Source organism: Cervus canadensis, chromosome 5, assembly GCF_019320065.1.
Source record: "Cervus canadensis isolate Bull #8, Minnesota chromosome 5, ASM1932006v1, whole genome shotgun sequence".
NCBI classification, from domain to species: domain Eukaryota; kingdom Metazoa; phylum Chordata; class Mammalia; order Artiodactyla; family Cervidae; genus Cervus; species Cervus canadensis.
The window spans coordinates 10,457,188-10,481,748 of NC_057390.1; the positions used below are offsets into that span (position 1 = coordinate 10,457,188).

General features: G+C 41.9%; 1 protein-coding gene across 4 annotated transcripts; it reads right to left on the minus strand.

Annotated features, from left to right (window-relative positions):
• Positions 1 to 24,561, minus strand: LOC122441501 (STAM binding protein). 4 transcript variants are annotated; one of them, XM_043468152.1, is made up of 11 exons: positions 24,439 to 24,538; positions 23,713 to 23,834; positions 22,313 to 22,530; positions 14,027 to 14,102; positions 13,642 to 13,737; positions 12,018 to 12,381; positions 10,864 to 10,988; positions 9,842 to 9,979; positions 2,700 to 2,812; positions 2,069 to 2,168; positions 1 to 663 (listed from the first exon to the last, which is right to left on the minus strand). In XM_043468152.1, the coding sequence occupies exons 3-11, from the start codon at positions 22,513 to 22,515 to the stop codon at positions 607 to 609; spliced, it is 1,272 nt and encodes a 423-aa protein (XP_043324087.1). In that variant the 5' UTR covers positions 22,516 to 22,530; positions 23,713 to 23,834; positions 24,439 to 24,538; the 3' UTR covers positions 1 to 606. The 4 variants fall into 4 exon arrangements, with proteins under 4 accessions (XP_043324087.1, XP_043324086.1, XP_043324083.1 ...); XM_043468151.1 differs by having other exon boundaries at positions 23,670 to 23,834; XM_043468148.1 differs by lacking the exon at positions 23,713 to 23,834 and having other exon boundaries at positions 24,512 to 24,561.

Genomic DNA, 24,561 nt, shown 5'->3' on the forward strand with positions numbered 1-24,561 from the left:
TATATATAAGTTAATTGTTATTTTATTGTAGAAGAAAAAATATCCTGAAATATTTGTTAAATAACAATAATTTCTGACAAAATCATTGTTTAGGGTTTTTGAGCCTCAACATCTGGTCAGACATAGCAAGCTGACCTTCAGCCTTATAATAAGCTTCATTAATCTTGCCATAAACCACAGAAAAACCCAAAGATTTTTTAAATGGCTTCCAAGCTTCTGCATAGATGCTCTTAATTAGTCCAAAGGTAAACAATAAACAAGTTGGCAAAGAAATTAGGAGGATAGGTGACAGGGAAAAAAATGTTAACAATTGGTGAATCTTGAACAAAGCACATGTGAGTCTTCATTACACAGTTTTTCAACTTAATTTTTTAGTTACAGGCAGACTGAAAAGTTGCTTCAGCATGACCAGGCTATTTTCCAGATGTGCCTAAAAAACATACTTGATTATTTCTTTTCAAACCAGAAATAGAAAATCAGTTCTCCCCTGGGTTATACTTCCTTTTGTTTTAAAAAGCTTCCAGAGCTTTCTGAAAAGTTTAAATTAAGGGGCTACAGTACACTGATATGGTTTTACAATTCTTGGAAGGCGTCTGAGTCAAACTCTCATCGAAGGTCTGTGATGGTCACAGCTCTGTCCACAACAGTCACGTGGTTGCAGCTCTACAATAGGGAAACAGAAAGAAAGGGAAAGTCCTGGAAAACTCAGAAAAGTCATCTTTCAAATGCTTAAATACTTAAAATGCTCATTCTGGCCAGTGGTTCCCAGGCTGACAGCCAGACTGTTACTTAAGTGGCAATTATGGTAAGGGGTCTGGGAATTGTTATTTTCACCAACCCAGAATCAATAGCCTGTAGTCTGAATCAATATGGACCTATATATCTCCATTTATTCTTCAAATGTATGTATATTCTAGAGTCATTTATAAAATATACATTTATTTTAATAACTGCTGAATTAATTGCAGTACGCTAGGTCATTGTGTCAACCCAATAATAAAGTACACCTATTCTCACAAGGGGAATACTCGCTCTTGGCATGTGCAAGGGGTCATCCTAACTGAAAGCCTAGGCATTTCTGGGGGATTGTGCGGTCTCTGTTTCAACATCCTGGTACCTAGACATTTATTACATTCCAAGGCAGACTTCCTATTTGTGAGCAAATCTGTCAGAAATTTCTTTCTCATACTCAGCTGAAAACTGGCACTTTCACAGGGGCTTAAGTTTTAGTTCTGGGAGTCAAATACCTGAGACCTTTTTATACAACAGCTCTTCTAATACTTACAGTCAGTTCTTAGATGCTCCCTGGGGTTCTCTCCTAAACATCCCTAGTCTCTTTTACGTGACAAGGCTCTGGAGTCCCTTCTCCACATTGGTTTCTTTTCAGTGAACCCAAAAGAAATAATAATACTCCATGGCCAGCATGGAGTGAGGCAGTACTATCTCATTAGATTTGAGGAGAAAACTGCAGCATACTTATCAGCAACTACAGCTTTTTATCCACAGTTTTTTACCACTGTGAATTTACCAAAAACCCACAACTTTTACCACTTGGGGGAAAAACTTTCTAAGAAGGTCATAAAAATCTCTATTACCTAAAATCAAATTAAAAGCAAAATTACAAAATTAAGTATACTTTACCTATCTTAAATGGCTTTTCTCTTTTGAATTCAAATCTCTTATTAAAATACAGGCTTAGCAACTGATAATGATGAAGGAAAAAACCTAATGTTCAATAAGCAAGCTACTGCACTTGGCACTTTCATTTAATCCTGTCAACAACCCTATAAAAGTATATATTATCATCATGATCATCTCCATTTATAGGTGAGAAAGCTGAGGCCCAGGAAGGTTAAATAACTTGATCACAACCCTTAAGCAGCAGAGCTAAGACTCAAACCCCTTCCTGTTCCACACTGCTTCCCACACATGTCTTTGCAGGAAGATTTAGAAAAATCAGTGACAAGGCTGATCTTCTGTGTGGGCCGTGAAGGACACTGTGAGCATCAGCTCTGACTGTGCTCCCTGGTTACGGCATAGCTGCAGCTTCCTCTACAGGGATACATACACAGAAGAGGGGTGGATCCTTGCTGTGGGGATGAAATCCTTTCTGGCGACAGGAAGAAATCTCCTCTAGTCCATGGTCAGTGAGTCTAAAGAATCCAGTTCTGAAATAAGAAAAAGCAGGTCCAGAATCAAGCAAAGGTGTCCCCCTCAATCACACACACACTGGGCAGGGCAGAACTCATTTTGAGACACCCTCAAAATTTTTGTCTGCTGGCCCACAGATCTCTTCTCTGGTGAATGAATCAGAGAGTGATTCATCACTGCCACCACATCAGTTTTACTGGGAGAATTCATAGTAAATAACAGGGTTTAAAATGAAAAAGTTAATTTTCAGAGATAATCTGTTGGATACTGAAATTCTCTAATCTGACATCAATCTCTTGAAATTCCTACTGCTTCAAGTCAAACACTTCAAACTTCTTACATCTTTTTCTTATAAAAGCACCTACTTATTGCTTGGATACTTTTGTAAACAAGCAGAGTAGGTTTATCAGGCTACAGGACTTAAACGGAAGGCCTTTAGAAAAGCCAATCAAATACCACAATCTATAGATTAGATAGAGAACAAGGTCTTAAGAACGCAGAACATTTCCTCTGAGGCTCTTCCCCTGAACCACACCCCATGGACTTACTCCTGGAATTTGGGGGAACAGACAATGGCTATGGATTCTGGCAACATCATCTGGTAGGAGCAGTGAGTGTGGAGGTCAACACTGGAGAGGAAGGCTGTCTGCGTGGGATGAGTCTGAGAAGAGAAGAAAAAGCCCCAGTGAGAATTCACAGGCAAGCCTGCCCATGAAGAAAGTGAGTGCTAGCTGCCCAGTCGTGTCCAGCTCTTTGCAACCCCATGGACTGCAGCCCGCCAGGCTCCTCTATCCAAGGAGCTCTCCAGGCAAGAACACTGGAGTGTGTGGCCATGCCCTTCTCCAAGGGATCTTCCTGACCCAGGGATTGAACCTGGGTCTCCCACACTGTAGGGAGATTCTTTACCATCTGAGCCACCAGGGAAACCCCCTCAAGAAGGAAGGCAGTGCCAAATAATTCTCAGTAACTTGCCATGATCTCCTTAAGTATAAAGTCATTAGCAGCCATGAGGAATATGCCTGAATTTCCTAATAAGGAATGAACTTCTCTGTCCCTGCATTGTAAACAAATGTAATTTAACATGAGTATGTGCAGACTCATAATTTCTAATTGACCATCAAGATCTATCTGGCTCCTCACAAGCTCTCTCAACACGATGGAAAGTCACCCATACTGGAACAGACAGTACATGCTACCCAATACTTCAACCCGGTAGAAGTCAAGGACTTGACAAACCACAGATGAATGATTCTTCTTCCTGACAAAGGGGTTTAAAAGTCAGACACAAGTCAGGGGCTCCATAGGCAAAAGTGGCAAAAGCTGTCCTGTGGTTAAAGCATATCATTCAAGGATATGAGAGACAGAGGGTGACTGGGATTTCAGAGGGTAGTTAAATCACAGGACCCTGTCTTATTTGAGAAAAAGACCAAGATGTTGAAATTTGAAAGTAATCAGTTAAAACACCATATAAATTTCATTCAGTTTATCTCATTTGTTTTCAGTTTTTTAATTTTGTTTTTTTGGCTGTGCTGCGTGGCTTGTGGGATTTTAGTTCCTCAACTAGGGAGGGAACCTGGGCCATGGCACTTTGCCAAGTCCTAACCAGTGAAATTCCCCAGTTATTTAATGTTTTACTGAACACTGTCTTTGTATACAAATGAACACTATATAATGACTTATCTCAGAGGGGGTATGATGTTAGATAACAAGGATGGAGAAAGAAAAGACCAAATATGACTCAAAAAGAACACCAATCTTTACTGACTTAAAAGCACAGAAAATAAATATGCATTCTTGACCAGTGTTTTTAACTCTGTTGTACAAAAAATGAAGCTCCTAAGGGAACTTGTCAAAAGCACAAGTTCCTGCACCCCACCCTGGAAATATCCATCCTGAGAAGGAAAAAAATATTTTTTACAGCTCATTAAATAATTCTTATGCGTAGCCTCATCCGAGAAGCATGACTGCAGAAAACGCTGTGACCAGCTCACTGTGGAAGAAGTCTACAACACAGGAACAAGTGAGCTGAGTACCGACGGCAAATCCACACACACGTCTGCACGGGGCAGGAAAGGACTTTCATGACCACAAGGGAGAACAGTTTCCACCAAAAAGAATATGATCCCATAGGCTTTTAGGGACCTACGGCCTGTGTCAACACCTTTCATCCCATGGTTAGAGCTTGGAATTTTCACTGAGAACAAGCAAGGTCTACACCAGTTGATGAAGGTCTCCAATCTAAAGCTGGGTTAGCTAGAGAGACGGTATAAAGACATACAGTAGGGCCTCAATGAATAACTGTAAGCCAAAAAACCTTGTTTGCGCCTCCGCTCCCCTCTAACCACTATGCCTTCTCTCCTTCACTTCACAGCTGAGTTTCTTGAAAAAAAGTTATGCCCACTGTGCCCACATGCTGGAGACAGAGGAAGTCATTTTTATGAAAAAAAAAACAAAAAAAACAAAAACAATACACCAAAGGAACAGAAAAGAGTGAGGAAAGTGAATGCTGAGGGCAGCCCGGGTGTTCAGATGTGCAGAGTGTCCACAGAGAACAATGCCAGCTGAGGCAGGGCTGAGACAAGGTGAAGCAGCGCCTTGAATACTGAGTTGGGGGTTACACAATAGTTGGTGATAAACATGACCATACGAAGTTTTTGACGAGGGGGGCTTCCTGGTGGCTCGATGGTAAAGAATCTGCCTGCCAACGCAGGAGTGGTGGGTTCAGTCACTGTTCTGGGAAGATCCCACATGCAGTTCAGCCCGTGCAGCAGAACTCCTGAGCCAGTGCTCCAGGGCCTGGCAGCCGAAACTCCTGAGCCCACATGCTGCAACTACAAGAGAAGCCGCCGCAGTGAGAAGCCCACGGACTGCAACCAGAGGGCAGCCCCTGCTTGCCACATCTAGAGAAGAGCCTGCACAGCAATGAAGACCCAGCGCAGCCAAAAAAAATTCAAAGATTTTGACCAGGAACCTGATTCATAGCTGGCATGGTACAGAAGGAAGAATGGACCTTCTGTATTCTCCTCTTGCCAACTTTAAGATCTGAGCAAACATTACAGTCTGTTTTGGTTTGCTTTTAATCCCGTTAGGAAGAAATGGTACAGAAATATCATGGGGGGAAAAAAGCTGGAATACTATCAATTTAAGTTCTAAATTTCTTCCTAGCTAGGCCCTCACTGATATTAAAAATACTTTTACTCACTTGTGGCTAAGATGTACCTAAAGTCTAAGCAGTAATTATTCCCAACTTTCCCGCATCTTGTCCAGTTCTTAAACTCTCCTGACTCCTCCTGTTGGGCAACGGACCTAGACTTCAACCTCATTGAATGATCATCTAAAATGAGTTCCCTCAACACCTCCAATTATAACCTTGAAAATCTCTCTTTAACTTTCTTCCTTCAATTCTGTTAGAGAGGAGTGTTTTCTCCCTAATATGAAGATGACACCCTCTTTGTACTTTTGATTTAATACCTTCCTACCTCCACATTATCTTGTCTCTCCTGTCCTTTTACATCTCATTCACAGGTTCCACTATATCACCCACTCACTGGGCTTAAAAACATGCTCAGACAACTATACACAAGAACTTAGATGAATCTTCAAGACACTGAGCAAAACAAGCTGAATACAAAAGAATACATATAATTCTATTTATGTAAAGTTCAAAAGGGCTTCCCTGGTGGCACATAGGTTCAGGAAGATCCCTGGAGGAGGAAATGGCAAACCACTCCAGTATTCTTGCTAGGAGAAGCCCATGGACAGAAGAGCCTGGTGGGTTACAGTCCATGGGGTCACAAAGAATTGGATGTGACTGAGCACACACGCGTACATGTAAGGTTCAACACATGCACGCATGTAAGGTTCAAACCCAGAAAAAAGTAAACTATTGAGTTTAGGGACACACACTAAGGTGGTAAAGCTATAAAGAAAGCAAAGAATTTCAAAAGAAATCAAGAGAGGGATTACCTGTACCAGAGAGGAAGGGTGACTGGGCAGGAACATGGGGTAGGAGTATGTTTCTGGCAATGCGCTATTTCTTAACCTAGGTAATGTGTACACATATATGTTTGTTTAATGATTCATTAAAGTATACATTTAGTTTATATAATACTTTCTTATATATATTTCAAATATAAAGGTTGCAAGAAAATCAAAATAAAAACAACACATTTTCACACACTAAACCATATATCAAGCAAACATGCTCTCCACCTGGCTATTCCTTAAGCCACTATTCAATCTCTTTCCTTTCCTCTAGTTAGTGCTAAGCTCTTCAAAAAACCCGTGTACATTTCACTATCACCACAACCTCAATACCCATTACTTCTTAAACCTTTTAAATCTATTCCCACCACTGCTTAAAACCCACTAAACTGAGGTCATCAATGACTCAGCAAGTCCAATCAGCTCATACAAGTATTCATCATTCTAGAGCTCTCTGCAGCATGTGACACAGTGAACATCCTGAAGTTTCTTTCTGAGACATTCCTCTTCCTTTGGCACCTATGCCCCAACGCTACCTCACCTTTCTCTGACATCTCTGTGCTTCATGACTAACTACTCCCCATGCTCCCCTAGGTGGCCGGGCTTTCAGCTCCAAGTTAATTTCTTCTTGTTTTCCACCCTCCCCAGTTCCAAAGCCTCCAAGGTCAGCTCTATGTAGAGGTCTCCTGGTTCTCTTTCCCACCTTGACCTTGTTTTCAAGTTCAAACTGCCTGATAACTACCTCTACCGATATAATGTCTTGAAAAAGAAAAAAGTGAAAGTCAGTCGTGTCCAACTCTTTGCAACCCCATGGATTGTAGCCCTCCAGGCTCCTCTGTCGATGGGATTCTCCAAGCAAGAATATAGGAGTGGGTTGCCATTCCCTTCTCCAGGGGACCTTCCCGACTCAGGGATCAAACCCAGGTCTCCCACATTGCAGGCAGATTCTTTACCACCTGAGCCATCAGGGAAGCCCAATGTCTTACCAGTATCTTAAATTCAATATACTCAGAACTGAAGACAACATCTGCCCCACTTCCAAGTAAGTTCTCTTGCTGGAACCTCTGTTTCTCCTTATGAGATGATTGATCATTGCCACTTCCATGAGTCAGGCCTGAAACTTCTAAGTCATCACATTTACTCATCATCCTCTCTGACTCATTCCCCACATCCTCTGAAATCCTACATTTGTCTCTTTTTTTCCCAAATGCACTGCCATCACCCTGGCTCTCTTCATTATTACATTTTAATCATCACATTAACCTCTTAAATCAGCTCCCTGCCTCATCCTACTCACTAAAAACCAGAACTATCCTGCCCATCCACCCAAAATATCACTCCTAATGTATTATGTGAAAACTTATCTATCACTGTTTCCTGATATGAACTCTAAGCCCCAGAAAACTGGACCACTCAATGCTCCAGGATTCCAGTCTGCCTATTTCACTGTTGTCCCCTCCATATGCAACCCACCCTGCCACAAATCTAGTGCATCACCCCAGCTGTGATCCTTCCCTCCTCTAAATTCTACAGGGCATCTCTTAAGGCACTAGGCATATTCTGCTTCACATAAGGAGTTAATGACTTGTCTATATGTCAATCTCCTCTATTAGACTAAAATCATATCTTACTCAAATTGTATCCCCTGGTAGATAAGACACAGGTTTTCTATCCCCCATGTATCTATAATCGGGGATACACAATAGAAGGCAAGTATTTACAAAAGGACAGAGGCACATAGAACTGCCTCATAAATCAGTATTTCCTCAATGCCAATATACAAGCATGTGCAATCTTCCCAAATCCAGAAATAAGCTGCCTTGTTTGTGTGGAACCCTGTCACACAATGTAAAAAACAGCTTGGTCTATGAGAATGAGGGGCTGGAAAAGAACAAAAAGAAAAATTAAAATGTAATCATTAGGGATGGAATAATATTTTACCTGAGTAGTACCAGAAGATTGTTAGAATATGCAGATACTTAAAAATTTTCTATTTTGATAGCCCTTCTGATTTACATAAAGGTTGGCTTAAAGCTTAACATTCAGAAAACTAAGATCATGGCATCTGGTCCCATCACCTCATGGGAAATAGATGGGGAGACAGTGGAAACAGTGTCAGACTTTATTTTTTTGGGCTCCAAAATCACTGTAGATGGTGACTGCAGCCATGAAATTAAAAGATGCTTACTCCTTGGAAGGAAAGTTATGACCAACCTAGATAGCATATTAAAAAGCAGAGACATCACTTTGCCAACAAAGGTCTGTCTGGTCAAGGCTATGGTTTTTCCAGTGGTCATGTATGGATGAGAGAGTTGGACAGTGAAGAAAGCTGAGTGTTGAAGAATTGATGCTTTTGAACTGTGGTGTTGGAGAAGACTCTTGAGAGTCCCTTGGACTGCAAGGAGATCCAACCAGTCCATCCTAAAGGAGATCAGTCCTTTGTGTTCATTGGAAGGACTGATGATGAAGCTGAAACTCCAGTACTTTGGCCACCTCGTGAGGAGAGTTGACTCACTGGAAAAAGATCCTGATGCTGGGAGGGATTGGGGGCAAAAGGAGAAGGGGACAACAGAGGATGAGGTGGCTGGATGGCATCACCGACTCGATGGGCATGAGTTTGAGTAAACTCCGGGAGTTGGTGATGGACAGGGAGGCCTGGCGTGCTGTGATTCATGGGGTCGCAAAGAGTCGGACACAACTGAGCGAATGAACTATGAACTAACTATAGGTTGTTTTGGGCTTCCCTGGTGGCTCAAATGGTAAAGAATCTGCCTGCAATGCGCGAGACCTGGGTTCGATCCCTGGGTTGGGAAGATCCCCTGGAGAAGGGAACGGCTACCCACTCCAGTTATTTGTGCCTGAAGAATTCCATGGACAGAGGAGCCTGGCACGCTACAGTCTGTGGGGTTGCAAAGAGTCAGACACGACAGAGCAACTAACATTTTCACTTTCTTTCATAGGTTGTTTTAAGAAAGATGAAATGCAAGTATCTGAATTAACTTCCTTGGTTCATTTTAAATACTTTGATCTGTACACCTTTCAGGAACATCATTTGTATGAAGTAAGGCATAACCTCTATGGTCAAGGCTCACATACACTCTCAGCTAGCATCCTAACAACATTCATGCTCACAGGGAAATTGGGACTTTGGAGGAAAAATTTCATTTCTATTAAGAAATTATTTTAATTAAAAAGTTCTGGGCTTCCCTGGTGGTCCAGTGGAAGAATCTGCCTGCCAATGCAGGGGGAATGGGTTTGATCCCAGATCTGGGAAGACCTGCAGGGCAACTAAGCCTGTGTGCCACAACTACTGAGCGTGAGTGCTGCTACTACTGAAGCCCATGTACCTAGAGCCCATGCTCCACAAGAGAAGCTACCACCGTGAGAGGTCCACGCACCACAACTAGAGAAAGCCTGTATGCAGCGGTGAAGACCCAGCACAGCCCAAAATAAATATATACGTCTCTTAAAAATATAATAAATAATAACATCTTTTAGAAATGAAAAGCCTAAGGAGCTCCCAGAAATCAGTACTGGAGTGCAAGCAGTTAAGTATGCTAAGGAGGTCAAGTCTATATTAAACAGAGGGAAATACAACCATCTAAACAGTCTGGATACAATTCACTCTGCTTTAAGAAAAGAACAAGCAGTGCGTCTATAACATCACGTGAGGAGACGAACCCCTGGAGGGCTCAGAACTGCTTACGTGAATCCAGCCCAGTGTGATGAGACCCTGCTGATCCTGTATGAGGAAAAGCTCCTCTTCATTCTCGGTGTTGCAATAATCAGACCCAGCGCTTTGCTTGGGGATGAGAACATGGGTGATGGTAAACTCGTTCCTCATCTGTCAAATTAGAGAACAGCTCGTCACAACTCCCCGTATGCAGGCAACCCTCTCTGTCACAGCAGTGGGAAGCTAAACTTCCATACAAGCAAAGGCCCTTCTCCCAGCCTGAGTCTTCTTCATGAGGTGAGCCCCTCATGTCAGTCTGGCTCACACCTCTTACTGCCCAAGTGCACTGCCTGGGGCCCTCTGCAAGGCCACAGATGCCCACAGCCCTGCGGGAATTTCCTGCTGCAGCCAAACAGGTCTACTCACGAAACTTAAGAAGCTCTGCGTACCGTACCATTTCTCTTCCTTTATTCATGTCTAGAGTAGTTCCCTTTCACTGTTTCTCTAAGCCCTTCCCAACCACTAAGGGTCAGTTTAAGTCTATTCCACTTTACTCATTTATTTATTCAGCAGTTAGTAATGAGTTCTTTAAGCACCTGCATTTAATGATCCTTCTTTCCCCATAATTCCCAGTGCTTTTATTGTACTTGCTAGTCAGCAAACTGTCTTTTGGTGTGTATCTCCCATCTCTCTAAAGTGCTTGGATACTTTTTGTGGACAGATGCTATCTGCCTTACATATTTCATATTCTGATGATCTACCATAAAGCAGGTGTTCAAAGCTGAACACGGGATCTTCCTACCAAGTTTAGAATTAAGCATTTATTACCAGCATTAAAATACTCAGTTAAATTCAAGGGACTCTGACAATCAATCAAATCCAGGGTCACTAAATTCAAGGTGACACTGCATTTTCCTGCCCACGGCTCCTTCAGCAGAGGGAACTGTACGAAGAGGAACTGACCCTGGATATCTTCTCTGAGAGTCACAGGAGGCCAAGGGTGAAGCAACAGTCTAGGCTCTAGAAAGCATTTGTTTTTTGCTTTCGTTTTTTACCAGTTTTCCACAGAGAATCCCACACGTCTCCACTCCCCGGGCAGTGTTGGCATTGGCCAACTGGAGAAACTGCGGGCAGAGCTTCCCGGGTACCACCATGTGGCGCAACCCATCGATTACAGGAGCTGGAAGGGAGAGAGAAAAAAATCTAAGACCATGGGGCACAGCCTCCCCAAGCAGACCTCAGAGTGGGCAGCCCCAGGAGAGCAATGCCAAACCACTGGGGTCCCCCCAACTGCAGGCTCTAAGTGGGGATCTCATCCTAATGGCAGAAGAGAAAGGGCTGCAGAGGCTCTTCTCCAACCTCTGACCACAGCCATCGGGAGTATGTTGTTTCAAGAAAAGAGAAAAGGCTTTAATCATTCAAGTGAAGACAAAGAGAAACTACTACTTAAGTTTTTGAGCTATTCAGGAATAATAGTGAGAGGCAACCCTGCTGAGTACATGGGGAGAAATCCTGAAAGCTTCAGAGTCTAACACCTCTTGCCCACTCTTACCTTGTCCTTTTAAGCAGATCTTCTGGAAAGCTGAATTCCTTACATGACTACTTGAAAGACAATTCCTAACAAAAAGATCTATTCTAATCATCAAGGCATACTCATCATTTTGCTGCTACTGTTATTTTTTCCGGTAACCATTCATTGGTGAGAGGAGAAAAGACTCAATAGTTTTTATGGCTAGACTGAATTACCACTGACTACACAGAATATTTACCTTGACTAAGCTCCTTACCAATTAGGAATATTTGCAAGGCAAACACAGTTCAGTAGCTTTTATGTTTAAGTCAGTTGTTGAATTTTAAAGTGTTACTATAAATCTCAAACTTCCTTTACAAAAGGTCAACAGTGGTCTCTAGTTCACTGAACATTTCAAATCTCTATGTAACCCTTAAAAGCTGAGAGTCTGACTTTCAAGGATTTTATTAGCTCTTCAGAAAATCAACCTAGCCCAGGTAGATTATATGGCTTAAGCAAAGGCCACTTTATAACACAGCTGTAATAGAACACAGTATGATAACATTGATCAAATGGATTTCTGTGACCAGAGCCTAATGAGTGGGATTAGGCAGGTAGTCGTAGGCTGAATCCCTTGGAATGACACCCTATTTGGCTGCAGCTGAGATGGAAGAGGATTCGAGCAAATGAATTCACTACCTTCCAAGTTGTTCAGTGCTCCAGGTTTCAAGGATCTGTCCACTACTGGTGGCTTGGCAAGCCTCACAGTTGTATTACAGTCTGAAGGCTGTGTGGATATAACAGGCACCGTGGGGAACACATCTAGGGAGGGCTTCTCCAAGCCAGGTACCAGTGGGCCACCCAGGCCAGGGTCCACCTTCCCAAACTCCTGCACGATCTTCAGTCGTTCCTTTTCTAGCTCCTGGTTCCGGATCATCTCCTCGAAGGCATGGAACTGCTCCTGCTCCAGCTGCTGCTGCTTCTGCTGCGCCACCCTCTGTCTTTCCTTTTCCAGCTCTTCCTGCATGGCTACATTGCGGGCAAATTCTTCCGCTTCCTTCTTCTACAAAGCACAAAGCGAGGTCAACACTAACACTTTGCACAAGGAACTTCACACCTTAGAAGGACAAAGCCTTTCAGCAGGGAGACTGCCCCCAAATGCACTCCTGTCCTGGCCTGGTTTCCAAACACAGAATCCATGCTCCCCTCAGGGCCTCTACCCCCACAGAACGGTCACCCCTCCATCGGTCTAACCGCCGTACACCTGTTCTTCAAGGACAGCTAAGGTCCTGATCCTCTCGGTACCCTTTCCCAATAACTCTAACTCATGCATTTTCTTCTTTACCAAAGTCTCAATGCAACATACTGCCTGCACCTCATAATCTGTATCATATGCAATTTTAGTCTCTAGGTGTGCCACGTATACATTCTGTATCCCAAGGAGGGCTATGGAAAAGAATCAGATCCAAACTTACAAATGCCATGTAGGGGGTCTGTATTGAACTTTAACCCTGAATGAAGCCTCTGAAATTCTTATGGTGATGGGTAAACTAGAGAGTGACATTTTAAACTATTAGAAAACATCAGGATGGGGAACACATGTACATGTGTTGGATTCATGACATGGGTTCATGTCAATGTATGGCAAAACCACTACAATATTGTAAAGTAATTAGCCTCCAATTAAAATAAATACATTTCTATTAAAAAAAAAAGGAAAACATCAAGTAAGAGTTTCCTTCATGAAGATTTTCACTCACTGGGTACCTTAGAAATATACAGCTGTTCACCTCTCAGCTGATTTTCAACATCAGAGTCCAGCATAGAGCTCAGTAGAGTGCACAAGAGTGCCAAAGTGCTAGCAGTGTGCGTCCCCCAGACACAGACCAGGGACACTGCCTCAGGGCTTCTCCCAGGTTTTAACTGACTCTTCCTAACAGGAAATCATTTGAAAATATTAATGGCTTGAAAAAATTTGATTATTATAAACAGGTACAACCTGTTTTGGATATAATCAAATGTGAATCAAATCCCCAAATTCTCTGATCTAAAAACCCTATACTTTAGTGAGAACTTTCTTTGTTCTTAGGTTCTAGCTCTAGACATAACAGACAAGCAATAGGTTTTCTGTCCCTCAAGTCATCCTCTTAGATAAAGAAATTAACCTGTATTAGAATCCTCAGCCTCAACACTTTTTCTGGATTGTGCCAAAAATATAAAATACCACAATGAAATCACAAGATCTGCTGAAATATCTACTAGACTCCTACAGCACAGCCTAAGAAACCAAAATAATTTCCTTTTTTTGCTAATACATACTCACTTTTTCTTCATTATATTCTAAATATTCTTTGGTATATCGTTTTAACAGTTCTGCCTTCAGTTCTTCTGCTTTGGGAAATGCAATCTCCTTTAATTTCTGGGATACAAAATCAAAATCTGAGAGTTAGGACAATGGTTGCCAATTAAGTAAAAAGACGTAAGTCAAGTTGGCAATGGCAACAACACTTCTAAAAACATTTAAATAATGTAATTTAAATTACCCCTGCCATACCGTACCTGGTATTTCATAACTTATCTACTGAAATGGCCTTATCTCCTATTTGCAGGATGTGACATTCAGATGCAGACTCTGCTACTTATATCGGGAGGATAGTCTGTGCCTCTTTGAAGCTTCTAGATGGGCAAGAGTGAAAGTGAAGACCCACCTTTACTGTGTCTTTCTTTTCAGGAATGACAGCCGATTTGTAATCTCGATGCTTTGGTAGTTTCTCAATAAAGAGCCTAAGGGAACAAAACAGATTGATGGTGATGCAAAGAAGACACGCAAATGTCCAAAAGACTCTGAAGCAGTGCAACTCCCTTACCCTGGAGCGGCTATCGGACAGGTTCCAGGTACGCACGTAACAGGCCGCCTCCCCCACTCACCCTCAGCCCCGTAAAGAGCCACAGAATTGCTCTTCTCCCAACTCGGGCATGCAGCAGCACCAGACGCCTACAACAAAAACTACGGAGGGGAGAAAATCCTAGCCTGTGCCCAAAAATACACCTCCGAAGAAATTCTTTTCTGGTTGTGACAGTAACAGGCTTCCAAAGGAAAAGCCCTCTGTCACAAAGCATTCTTCAGTGAACAGTTTGGCAGCCAAGGGCAGGAGGCTGAGAAAACCCACATTCTATCACTACTCCTAGCTCTGGGTGATCTTTGATGTTGGCTTATTTTCTTTGGGATTCATGTTCCTTTGTAGAAGAATAACCCTCACACCAGATTAAGCACTGGGATGCTCAGAGAGTACATGTGTTATATGTGAACATTACATGTGTAATATGTGTACATGTGCATTATGTGTAATATGTGCATCATGGTCTCCAATGAAAACTACTTAGAGAAACGTTAAGTGCCAGACTTCCTCTTTCAGTTCTTGTCCTTGACTGTAAAGCTCAGTGGAAAAAATAAACTGAATCAATTCATGAGCTCTAACATTTATGATGTTTACTTGGGAATGGTAAAAACAAACAGAAGTTCAGTAACTTGTCATAGCCAGAAGTGGAGGGCTCAGAATTCAGTGCCAGCAGGCTGATTCCAGATTCTGCTTATAAGGATATATAGTAACACAGGAAGTATACACAGAAACTAACAAAAGCAGAGGGCAGGGGAAATACAGTGCATGAGGCAAGAGGGGGAGTGAAAAAGCTATGTACCTTTTAAAAAAAATTATTTTGATTTTGAACCATGTAATGAAAACTAGTTCACAAAGGATTTCCCTGGTGGTCTGGTAGTTAGGAATCCACCTGCCAATGCAGAGGACATGGGTTTGATCCCTGGTCTAAGATCCCACACGCTGTGGAGTTACTAAGCCTATGAACCACAACTACTGAGCTTGTGCTTTCCAACAAGAGAAACCACAGAAATGAGAGGACTGCACCACAACTAGAGAGTAGCCCGTGCATAGCAACGAAGACCCAGCACAGCCAAAATAAATAAATAAAACGAGTTTATAAAACTTCTAGACCTGAACAGGAACACCCTTCTCGTCTTTCAGTAACTATAGTCAGTTTTCTGAACGGGGACATATGGGCAGAAGGGTCTCCTGAAAACAGAAAGAATAACACAACCCGCTGCCCACACTGGAGGCAAGAGAGCTTAATGGTTAGGAGGACAGGCTCTGGAGCCACCCTGCTTAGGTTCAGATCCTGGTTTTAACCACTTATCTACCTGCTGTGTGACCTCCAGCACCATCCCCCAGTTGCTCTCTCTCTATAAATTATATACGCAGAGACAAACTAATACTACCTGAAACGGTTGCTATGGCACCAAACAGTTTAAAAATTAAAGTGCTGAGCACTGTGCCTAGCACATGGCCAACATCTGCCTTATATACGATTGTTTTTACTATCATAATAAATAAAGATGTGAGCAAGAAAAAGAGAGGAAGATGTTAACACCAGGGTTAGAAATTTTCCAGGCAGAGAATAGCTGTGGCCCGGAGGTATACTGTTCTCCGGGTTATATCTGATTGCAGTCTAGAGAGAGGAGTTGTACAAAAGCAGACAAAGATGCACTGGCAGAATACAAACAACAATCTAAAAGAACAAAAGGAAAAAATATTCATAAAAGTAAATGAAAGAGGTAAATAATTAAATAAAATGGTACTCAATTTTACTTAGAAATGAAAGAAACTCAAATTAAGATGAGCTATCATTTCTCATCTATCAGATTGGCAAAGGCTTACTTAAAACTGGATTATAACCAGCATAGGTAAAGGCATAGAGAAGCAGGTGTCCTTACACACTCCTAGCAGGACTGTAATGTGATAATACCTTTTTCCTTGGGGGAGGAAGGGGTGGGTGTAGGAGACAAGTATTCAAAATTTAAAATGTGTATACCATTTAAACTCACAATTCCATCTCTATAAATTTATCCTACAATAATACAAAAATATATGAATAAGATTATTCAATATAGCATTGTTCATAAAAGAAAGGCAAACTGAAAATCTAAATGGCCATCAGTAGAGGATTACTTAATAAGTTATGGTAGACCCAAATGTGGAAAAACAACATAATCATTCACTCTTTCATTCAACAAACATTTATTGAGCATCTACTATGGGGTCAGGCATTATTGGAAAGGCTGGGGACCTGGCAGTGAATGTCACAGTCACAAACTCCTCCCCACCACAGAGTATATACTCGACAGTGGGGAAACAGACAATAAACCAAACAAAGAGTATACAGATAATCAGTGCTGGGAAAAGTCATTAATAGGGAAGGGAAATAAGTGACAGGGAAGGGATTGAGATTTTAGATAGGGCAGCTAAGGCAGGCATCCCTGAGAAGGTGATATTTAAGTAAGGACTGGAAGAGTGAGCCATGAAGATATCTAGGATAAGACTGCTCCAGGTAGACGAAACGGCCCTAAAGCAGAATGAGATGATGGATCAGTGTCCTGATATGTAAAGATACGACTGTTAAGAAAGCAAGTTGTAGAGAAGACTATGTTGTATGATCTCATTCCGGCACTAAGGAGAAAGGATAAAGACATGAGCCCATGTGCTTGCACGGGGATATTTTCTTAATAAACACACAAGAAATAGAACAGTGATTTTCTTTTCACTTTAATATTTCCCTTGCTGTATGGTTTGAAAACAAACTGTTTTAATCATGAACAAGTATTTATTTTGTGTAAAAATAATTTAAAAAGTCAAACAGAAATTCTATAATGTGGATGCATTAAGGGCTCTAATTTCTTCCAATCTTAAAAGTTAGTCAGCAATGTGAGCGTGATCACAGAGGATAACCCTCTTCAGTCCATAAGCCCCAATTCTGGTGGTAAACACTTTCAACACAGGTGACAGACCATTTTCAGAAAGCAGGTTTGTGTTGTAAGAGGCTCACACAGCAGACAGAACTGCCCAAGTCCTCTGTAACTCTTTTCGATGTAGCCTAGTCAATGACCATAAAAAGCTGTGAAAGAATCCACTGCCTGGATTACTGTCTGTGCTCACCATGAAAATATGTACTGATTTAATATGTTGAAGATCCTTCTTCTATACTGGGGTCTGCAAAAGGAAAAGCATTTCTACAGTAAGGAAAACCTCTGAGGAGGGAAATGTGCTTGAGATCATTAAGATGCCTAAACTGATCGAGGGAAAAGAACAAACATGCCCTTTAAAATCTTGAATTAAAGTATCCAAGAAAGGTCTAGAACAATGACTCAGTAGTGGGGGGCGAGGCAAAGGAGTGGTGAAATAGAGGCCTACCCTCCTCTCTCCTCCTCAGTGTAATAACTGCCAAAGTGAGCTCTTGTTAACTGACAGGAACATACCAAGTAAAGTGTGGTAGAAAAACAGAACAAGAATACTGAGCTAGAAGGTTTTTTTGCAACTCCTAGGGCTTGTCAGCTCACAGAATCAAGAGTTAGGGTCTTTAAGATATCTGCAAGAAAAATAAATGTAGCTACATTAATTGATTCAGGTCAAGCCAATCCAATGACGTCCCAAATTAAAATCCAAATCTAACAAGTTAAGTAATACATTCTCCCCTCCTCTCATTTGACTCTCCTCTAGGCCGAGTTCATCATGTTAAATGGTCCTATAAGCAGAACACCACATACAGGGACAGGCTCCCTTTATCAATCTTGTTAACACTGATATTCACATCACTCAATGTAATAACAAGGCACAAAAAATCAACTTAAGTTTCTGTGTACTATTAATCCTACTCCTACTCCCTCTGGCCTATTTAGTAGGAGTTTATCTCTATGCTGAATCTCTTTTCTGTACCATTAGCCTCCCCTACTCCACAGTATCCTTTCCAAAAAATATGTTCTAGCATCTCCCACCTTAAAACAGACACAAACACATTCATGTACTCTTTGTTCCCCCTCAATTATTTCAATTTTCTACTTTACTTCTGGTCCAACTTCTCCAAAGAGCTGTCTGTGCTAGGGCTTGGCAAACTATGGCCAGTGGGTCAAATCTAGCTCGCCAACTGTTTTTGTAAATAAAGTTTCATTGGAACACAGCTTTACTCATTCATTCATGTATTATCTATGACTTGCTTTCACACTACAAAGCAGAGGTTGTGACAGAGACCAACTTGCCTGTGAAGCCAAAAATATCTACTATCTGGCCCTTTTACAGAAAAAGTTTGCCAATCTCTGGACTATACTGTTATCACCCATTCACCTTTCCACCCACTTCAGTGAAACTGCCAACCAAGATCACCAGTCACATCATGACATCAAACCCAAATCCTTGCCCACCTGACACAGTTGCCCACTGTCTGCAATTACTTACTTCCTTTGGCTCCCACGACAGAGTGATGGATTTCCTCCTCTCTCTCAAAACTTCCAAGTCTCCTCTACTGGCCTTCCCTCCACCAACCAACCTTGGGGCTCTCTCCTAAGCTCCTTTTCTTCTCATTCTCCAGTCTCATAATCAAAGTCTCTTTTCCTTTAATACACCGTGGATCCTTTCGGCCTCTAATGAAGCCTATGGACTCTTCTCGAAATAATTTTTTAACGATGTAATATAAATAATGAAAGAAAAAGCCCCATTCTACTGTAACAGTTTTCAAAATATTAAGAAATGATGACATGTGCTTACTTATTGATGCATTGTTAATACATTAAAAAACAAGACCTAGTTGTGGGTTTAAGAACTGTACTATAATCCTGAAGTAGTGATAAATATAAATGTTATTTTGAGATATCAGCAACAATCATAATATGAAATATCTTGATTTCTGTTGGTGACAAAACTTCAAATATTAATAATACTGTGGTTTGAGCCTATATTCAAAATTAAAGGAAGTGCTAAATTTCAGCTACACATTAGTAAAAATAAGAAAAGTCTTTCCCAACCAAGTTCATGGACACTGAATTCTATCAGGGAATCCCTGTGAGTTCCTGGACGCTAGATTAAGAACCACTGCACTAGATGGTCTCAGCATCCTCACGGCTTCAGGACCAACTATATGTTGAGGACTCCTGAGCTTGTTGCTCCAATAGACACCTCTCCTCTGAGTTCAGACTGCTACACTCAACTTCCTACTGGACATCACTACTTGGATATCTCATAGGTAACTTAACCTTAACACCTTAACATGTTAAAATCCCAGACCTGAACTCTCTGTCTTCCCACTACCCAACAACCCCCTTTGACACCACTCTCCCCCATCTCAATAAATGGACCAGCAAATCCTAAGTTACTCAAGGCAAAAACTGAGGTCAACCTTGATACCATCTTCTTTTCAAAATTATGAGTAAGTCTCACAGACTCTTATCTCCAGAAAACAAAATCCATCTACTCTTTTCCAGGCTACCATGTTCTTTCAAGCTATCAGCCTCTCTCTTGAACTGCTGTTAACAGTTTCCTAACTAATCTCACTGCCTTCTCTTAACACACCCTCCACCAACCACCACAGGGCAGCCAAAATTTATATTTCTAAAACGTAAGTAAGATTAGGTCACAACCTCACTTAAAACTTTTCAGTGGCTTTCTATTACTCTCAAGATAAAATGTAAACTCCTTTCTGTGGCCGATAAGATCCTCCATGAGTTGGCCCCGCCTGCCTCTCCAACTTCATCTGAGGTCATTCTCTCTCTTCATTTGCTATACTCTGAACACAGTGATCTATAAACCTCAGAACACACTAAGGTCTTTCCTACCTGAGAGCTTCTGAATACATAGTAGTATCTATGTTTTAAACCCTCTGCTTTATGCTTTTGGAATGACCAACTCTATGGCACCCTTCAAGTCTCAGTTTAAATCTTACATTCTCAGATAGATGTTACTCTGTTGAATTAGATACCCATGGTTATTTTCTATCACAGCACTTTCTCTGTTGCTTCTAAAGCGTTTTCCCTATTTTGTTACCATATATTTCTTTGCTTACCTGTATGCTGTCTTCTCCCATAATGAGAATAAGCACAAGGGCCATTTTATTTACTATGTACATAGGACTTACTGCAGTGTCAAGTAGATAGTAAATATACACAATATATATTTGTTGAATGAATATGATCCTCACCCTCAAAGCACTTTCTGTGTGAAACAACAAGACCCAGAAGTCCCTTCAGAAAATACCTGGTAGAGTGATTCCATGATTCTGTTGCACTTACTCAACTATAATTTCCCAAAGGAACTGTGCCCCTCATTCTGAGAGATCTATCTACAAGATTACTGGAAATATACTAGCTCTACCAGCAGCAGAGTAAATGAAGAGGAAGACAATAGCCAAAGAAATGTCTCAGGAAAATAAATTTTGTGCCCATTGTGCCTAGGAATGAAAAATTCCTAATAGCAAAGAGAGGGAGAAACGTAATTATAATTCTATGAAACTTTATCAGCATTGAGGCCACGTAACAGGACACTGTGGTATGGATGGACTGCAACATCTCTGAGGAAACAGATACTACTTATAAACTTAAAAAAACCACAGCACTCCCTTTGTTCCATTCTAAAATTACAATATGAATTCTAGGCAACCCACTCTTACACCTCCTTCTCTTTAGAGTGGTGGCTCTCAACTGGGGCAGCTGTACCTCTCAGAAAGCGCTAGTGATATCTGGAGACATTCTGCGTTGTCACAACTCGGGGGTAAGCGGTTCTACTGGCATCTAGTGAGGAGAAAGATCAAAGATGCTGCTGAACACACTAAAATGCACAGGCCATTCCTGTGCAACAAAGTACTGTTCAACCCAAAATGTCACTAACACCAAAGTTGACAAGCACTGCTTTGGAGCAGTATGTGATCAAAAACTTAATATCATATAATTAATATGCATCCATCACCTCTGGAAGAACATGTAAGAAACTAGTAAGAGTGACTGCCTGTGGGGAGGGGAACTAAAGTTTGGGGGAAAAGAGGAGTGGTAGGGAAATTTAGTTTCTAAATATATATACACTTTTGTGCCTTCTGAATTCTGCACTACACGCACATGTTACCTATTCAAAAAACAATAAAAAATAACCCAAAATTAGTGTGTCTCCAGACTATAATTCAAAAGACTACCTTCAATTCAAGAAACATCACCAAAAAGAAAACAAAAAGAATAGGACTTATGTTGTAGAATGAATCCTGAATTAAGAGTTGGAAAATCCAGGTTTTGCTACTCCAAATTGTGAAATAAAGCCTACCACTGAACTTGGAAGGTGTTTCCTGATCTGCAGAATGGAAGGACGATGTGCCCTACACAGTGCACACAGAATTGTGAAGATCAATTGACACAATGCAGGTGAAATTTCTATGAACTATTTAAGAGCTATACAAATACACTGTAATTATTATTATCTTAAGGTCCTACTATTATGAAAGGACAAGACTAGAAATTACAAATGAAATCTTTTAACATTATTATTCCCTTCCTAAATTATACATCTTTTCCAGTGTCACTGGGACTTTAGCAATTGTTCCTGTTAACTGAAATCTTCAATTCATGCTGCAAGAAGCTAAGCAACTCAAGGGAAAGGTCTTATGATGAGCTATACAAACTGTAGGTGGTCAATACTTATTTAATGATTTACATGATTATGATAAAGGTTAAGAAAAAACTCTTTCCTGAGACACTCAATTTGCTACAAAATAAGTACTGCTGAGGAATTTTGGCTCTGCTAAACCTCAACAATAATCCTCTGATTGGCTGCCTTAATAGAGAGGGGAATAGGAAAAAACCTTCATCAATACAAAACATGTATAGTTTAAACACCAACTCTCTTGCCTAACAGCTGGGCCATGTGGGCACAGCCCAAAAAGCTAGGTCTCTTACTCATGAAACTACTGAGTCATGAAAACAACACTTTCAGTACCCATGTCTTTGAATGTCAAGAACAGCTAATATGTAGGAGCTGCCAGAAAAAATGATTAATGATAATGATGTTGTAAAGTTCTCTCTGGTTTTAGCAATTCTGAGCAGAAATAAATGAGCACAAGAGCACCATGAGTGAGGCATCAGTCACCAGAAAAGAAAAAGGAAACTGGAGGTGTCTTACGTGATATACTTGTTATAGAGGATGAAAGCATATTCAATGTTGCCTTCCTCACAGTAAACAGATGCCATTCGGATAATCTCCACTCCAGAGCGGAAGTACCGGCGGGGTGGAATGTCTTCATTTATCTCCACTGTGCTACCCCTTTGGGACAGAGCCCTCACCCGGTCTTCGGGTGGGAGGCTCACATCTCCATGGTCAGACATGAGGACCAAGAAGTCCTGAAACAAATAAACAAAAGATGGCATCAATACCAAGGCTCCTGTCACCTCAGCACAGGGGTTTATCTCAACAAACCTCTACCTTACAAAGAAATTAAGAGAAAAACATCACATGCTGTTGCTCATAATAAATAAGGTCTCTTTCCCACAAGAAGCCTGAGACTCTCAAGAAAGCCCATTTCACAAGGATGAAAGGACAGACTCAGAAACCCATAATGCCTGTTGCATGATTAGGTGGTACAAAGAGTATAACTATAATGAGCCCCAAGGGGTTCAGTTCTCTCTTCATGCTAACCCTTCCCTGTCATTAGGTGGCCCAGACCTCGGCACCATAAAGACAGACAGTATCTTGTATTTTTTCCACTGTCTCTCCTCCCAGCTACCGACTTCCACCCCTCCCAGTATCTGACAGAGAATACTCAATGACATTTCCTGATGATTGTTAACTGACTTTAAATTGATCATTTAACCTGAGAGTAATGGACTTTGTCTACAACTTTTCACACTTTAGCACAAGGTTAGTGAGGGGAAATGGTGTGAGTATGAATATTTATAATCCCGACTCTGCTCATAAAACCACTAGTCCAGTCAATCTACATCATCATTATTTCAGGGTAAGGAATCTAGATCTAGAAAACAGTTTACTCAAATATATCTTCGAAGATTAAGTACTCTTTGAATAACAAAAGGACACAAAGGTAACTTGAAGGGCAAAACCCAAACCAACAACAACAAAAACATCCTGGGAGTTTTCCCTCCCCGGGTCTCAGGTTGCAGTCATTCTACAATCTTTCTTGATACTGTTGCTGTTCGAATCAGCTTCTTTCTTCCAATCAGATATCACTCTACATCACTTCCAAAAAGATTCTGGGTATTTGATGCATACTGAATTGCAGTACACCCCCCACGCGAGTATTTTTGCCTGGAGAATCCCATGGACAAAGGAGCCTGGTGGGCTACAGGCTATAGGGTCACAAAGTCGGACATGACCGAAGCGACACAGCACAACCAGCACGCTGTAGAATACACAAGCTACAGCAGATTTTGGAATTCAAGGCCCTGTATCAATTGGCCCCATTTGGTCCTTTTAAACCTTACTCATTTTGTCCTTTTAAACCTTACTCATTGCCAACAGAGACCTTTTGCTTCAGTCAGGATTCTTATCTGCCCAGAAATCCTCACATTTGCTTCATTTGTCTATCCACTGTTGTTTTCCATTCCAAGCGCTCCCTCAAAGATTGTTTTCTCCAGGCCAATTCTATCTCCAGGTCACACTTCCTCCACCAAGCTTCTTCTCAAACACCCTAAGGGTACAAAAGTTGTGGGGACTACCAGGGATGTAGAGGCATTCCACCTCTGTGGGAGTCTTTTCAGGGGCTCAAGAAGCCACTAGCAAATCTAAAACCTCCCCAAGTTGCCTTTGTAAACTCAGTGCAGAGTCCATCAAAGCTAACTGAAGCAGGAGAAGCTTGTTGCTCTTTGTCACCTCTCGGGGGAGGATCTTTTGGTCGAGAATGGAACCCCTTCCCAAGGCCAGCAAGTGCTGCCCCACACAAGGCTGAGCAACACTCCAAAGAGGAGATGTAGCGTCCGCAAACAAGGGGGGAAAGAGGCGGAAAAACCCGAGGCGGGGGAAGATGACTGGGAGGCGAAAGGAAGAACCAGGAATGAGCGAAGGGGGCGTTTACAGCGGAGAAGGGCCCACTGACAACTGCTTGAGGCCTTCTCGAAGGCACTCAAGCCCAAGTTGTCAACACCGGGCAAAATTATTCAAGGTTTTCGCGTCTATCGCGTGCGGTAGGAGGGGACGCGCCGGGCCAAGCTGGGGACCGGAGCCGTCAGGGGCCTCGCGCGCGACAGGCCAGGCAGGGGGCGCAGGGAGGAGAAGGCTGCAGGCCCCACACTCACGGTGGCCGCTCCCCGTCAGACTCCGATTACGCTCGGCGCCCGAGCCCACCACACTGCGGGGACCCTTCCCCACCTGTGCCCCGCGGACGACTCTCGGCGCTTCCGAAAACGTCACTTCCGGCA

What these genes read in the sequence shown, in the direction of transcription:
- LOC122441501 (XM_043468148.1), bottom strand. Translation starts at nt 22,515, where the DNA reads ATGTCTGACCATGGAGATGTGAGCCTCCCACCCGAAGACCGGGTGAGG. An exon ending in TAGAATATAATGAAGAAAAA is followed by an intron (nt 12,382 to 13,641) that starts GTGAGTATGTAT and finishes TGTGCTTTGTAG; the next exon opens with AAGAAGGAAGCGGAAGAATT. An exon ending in AGGATCCACCCCTCTTCTGT is followed by an intron (nt 664 to 2,068) that starts GTATGTATCCCT and finishes TCCCTATTGTAG; the next exon opens with AGCTGCAACCACGTGACTGT.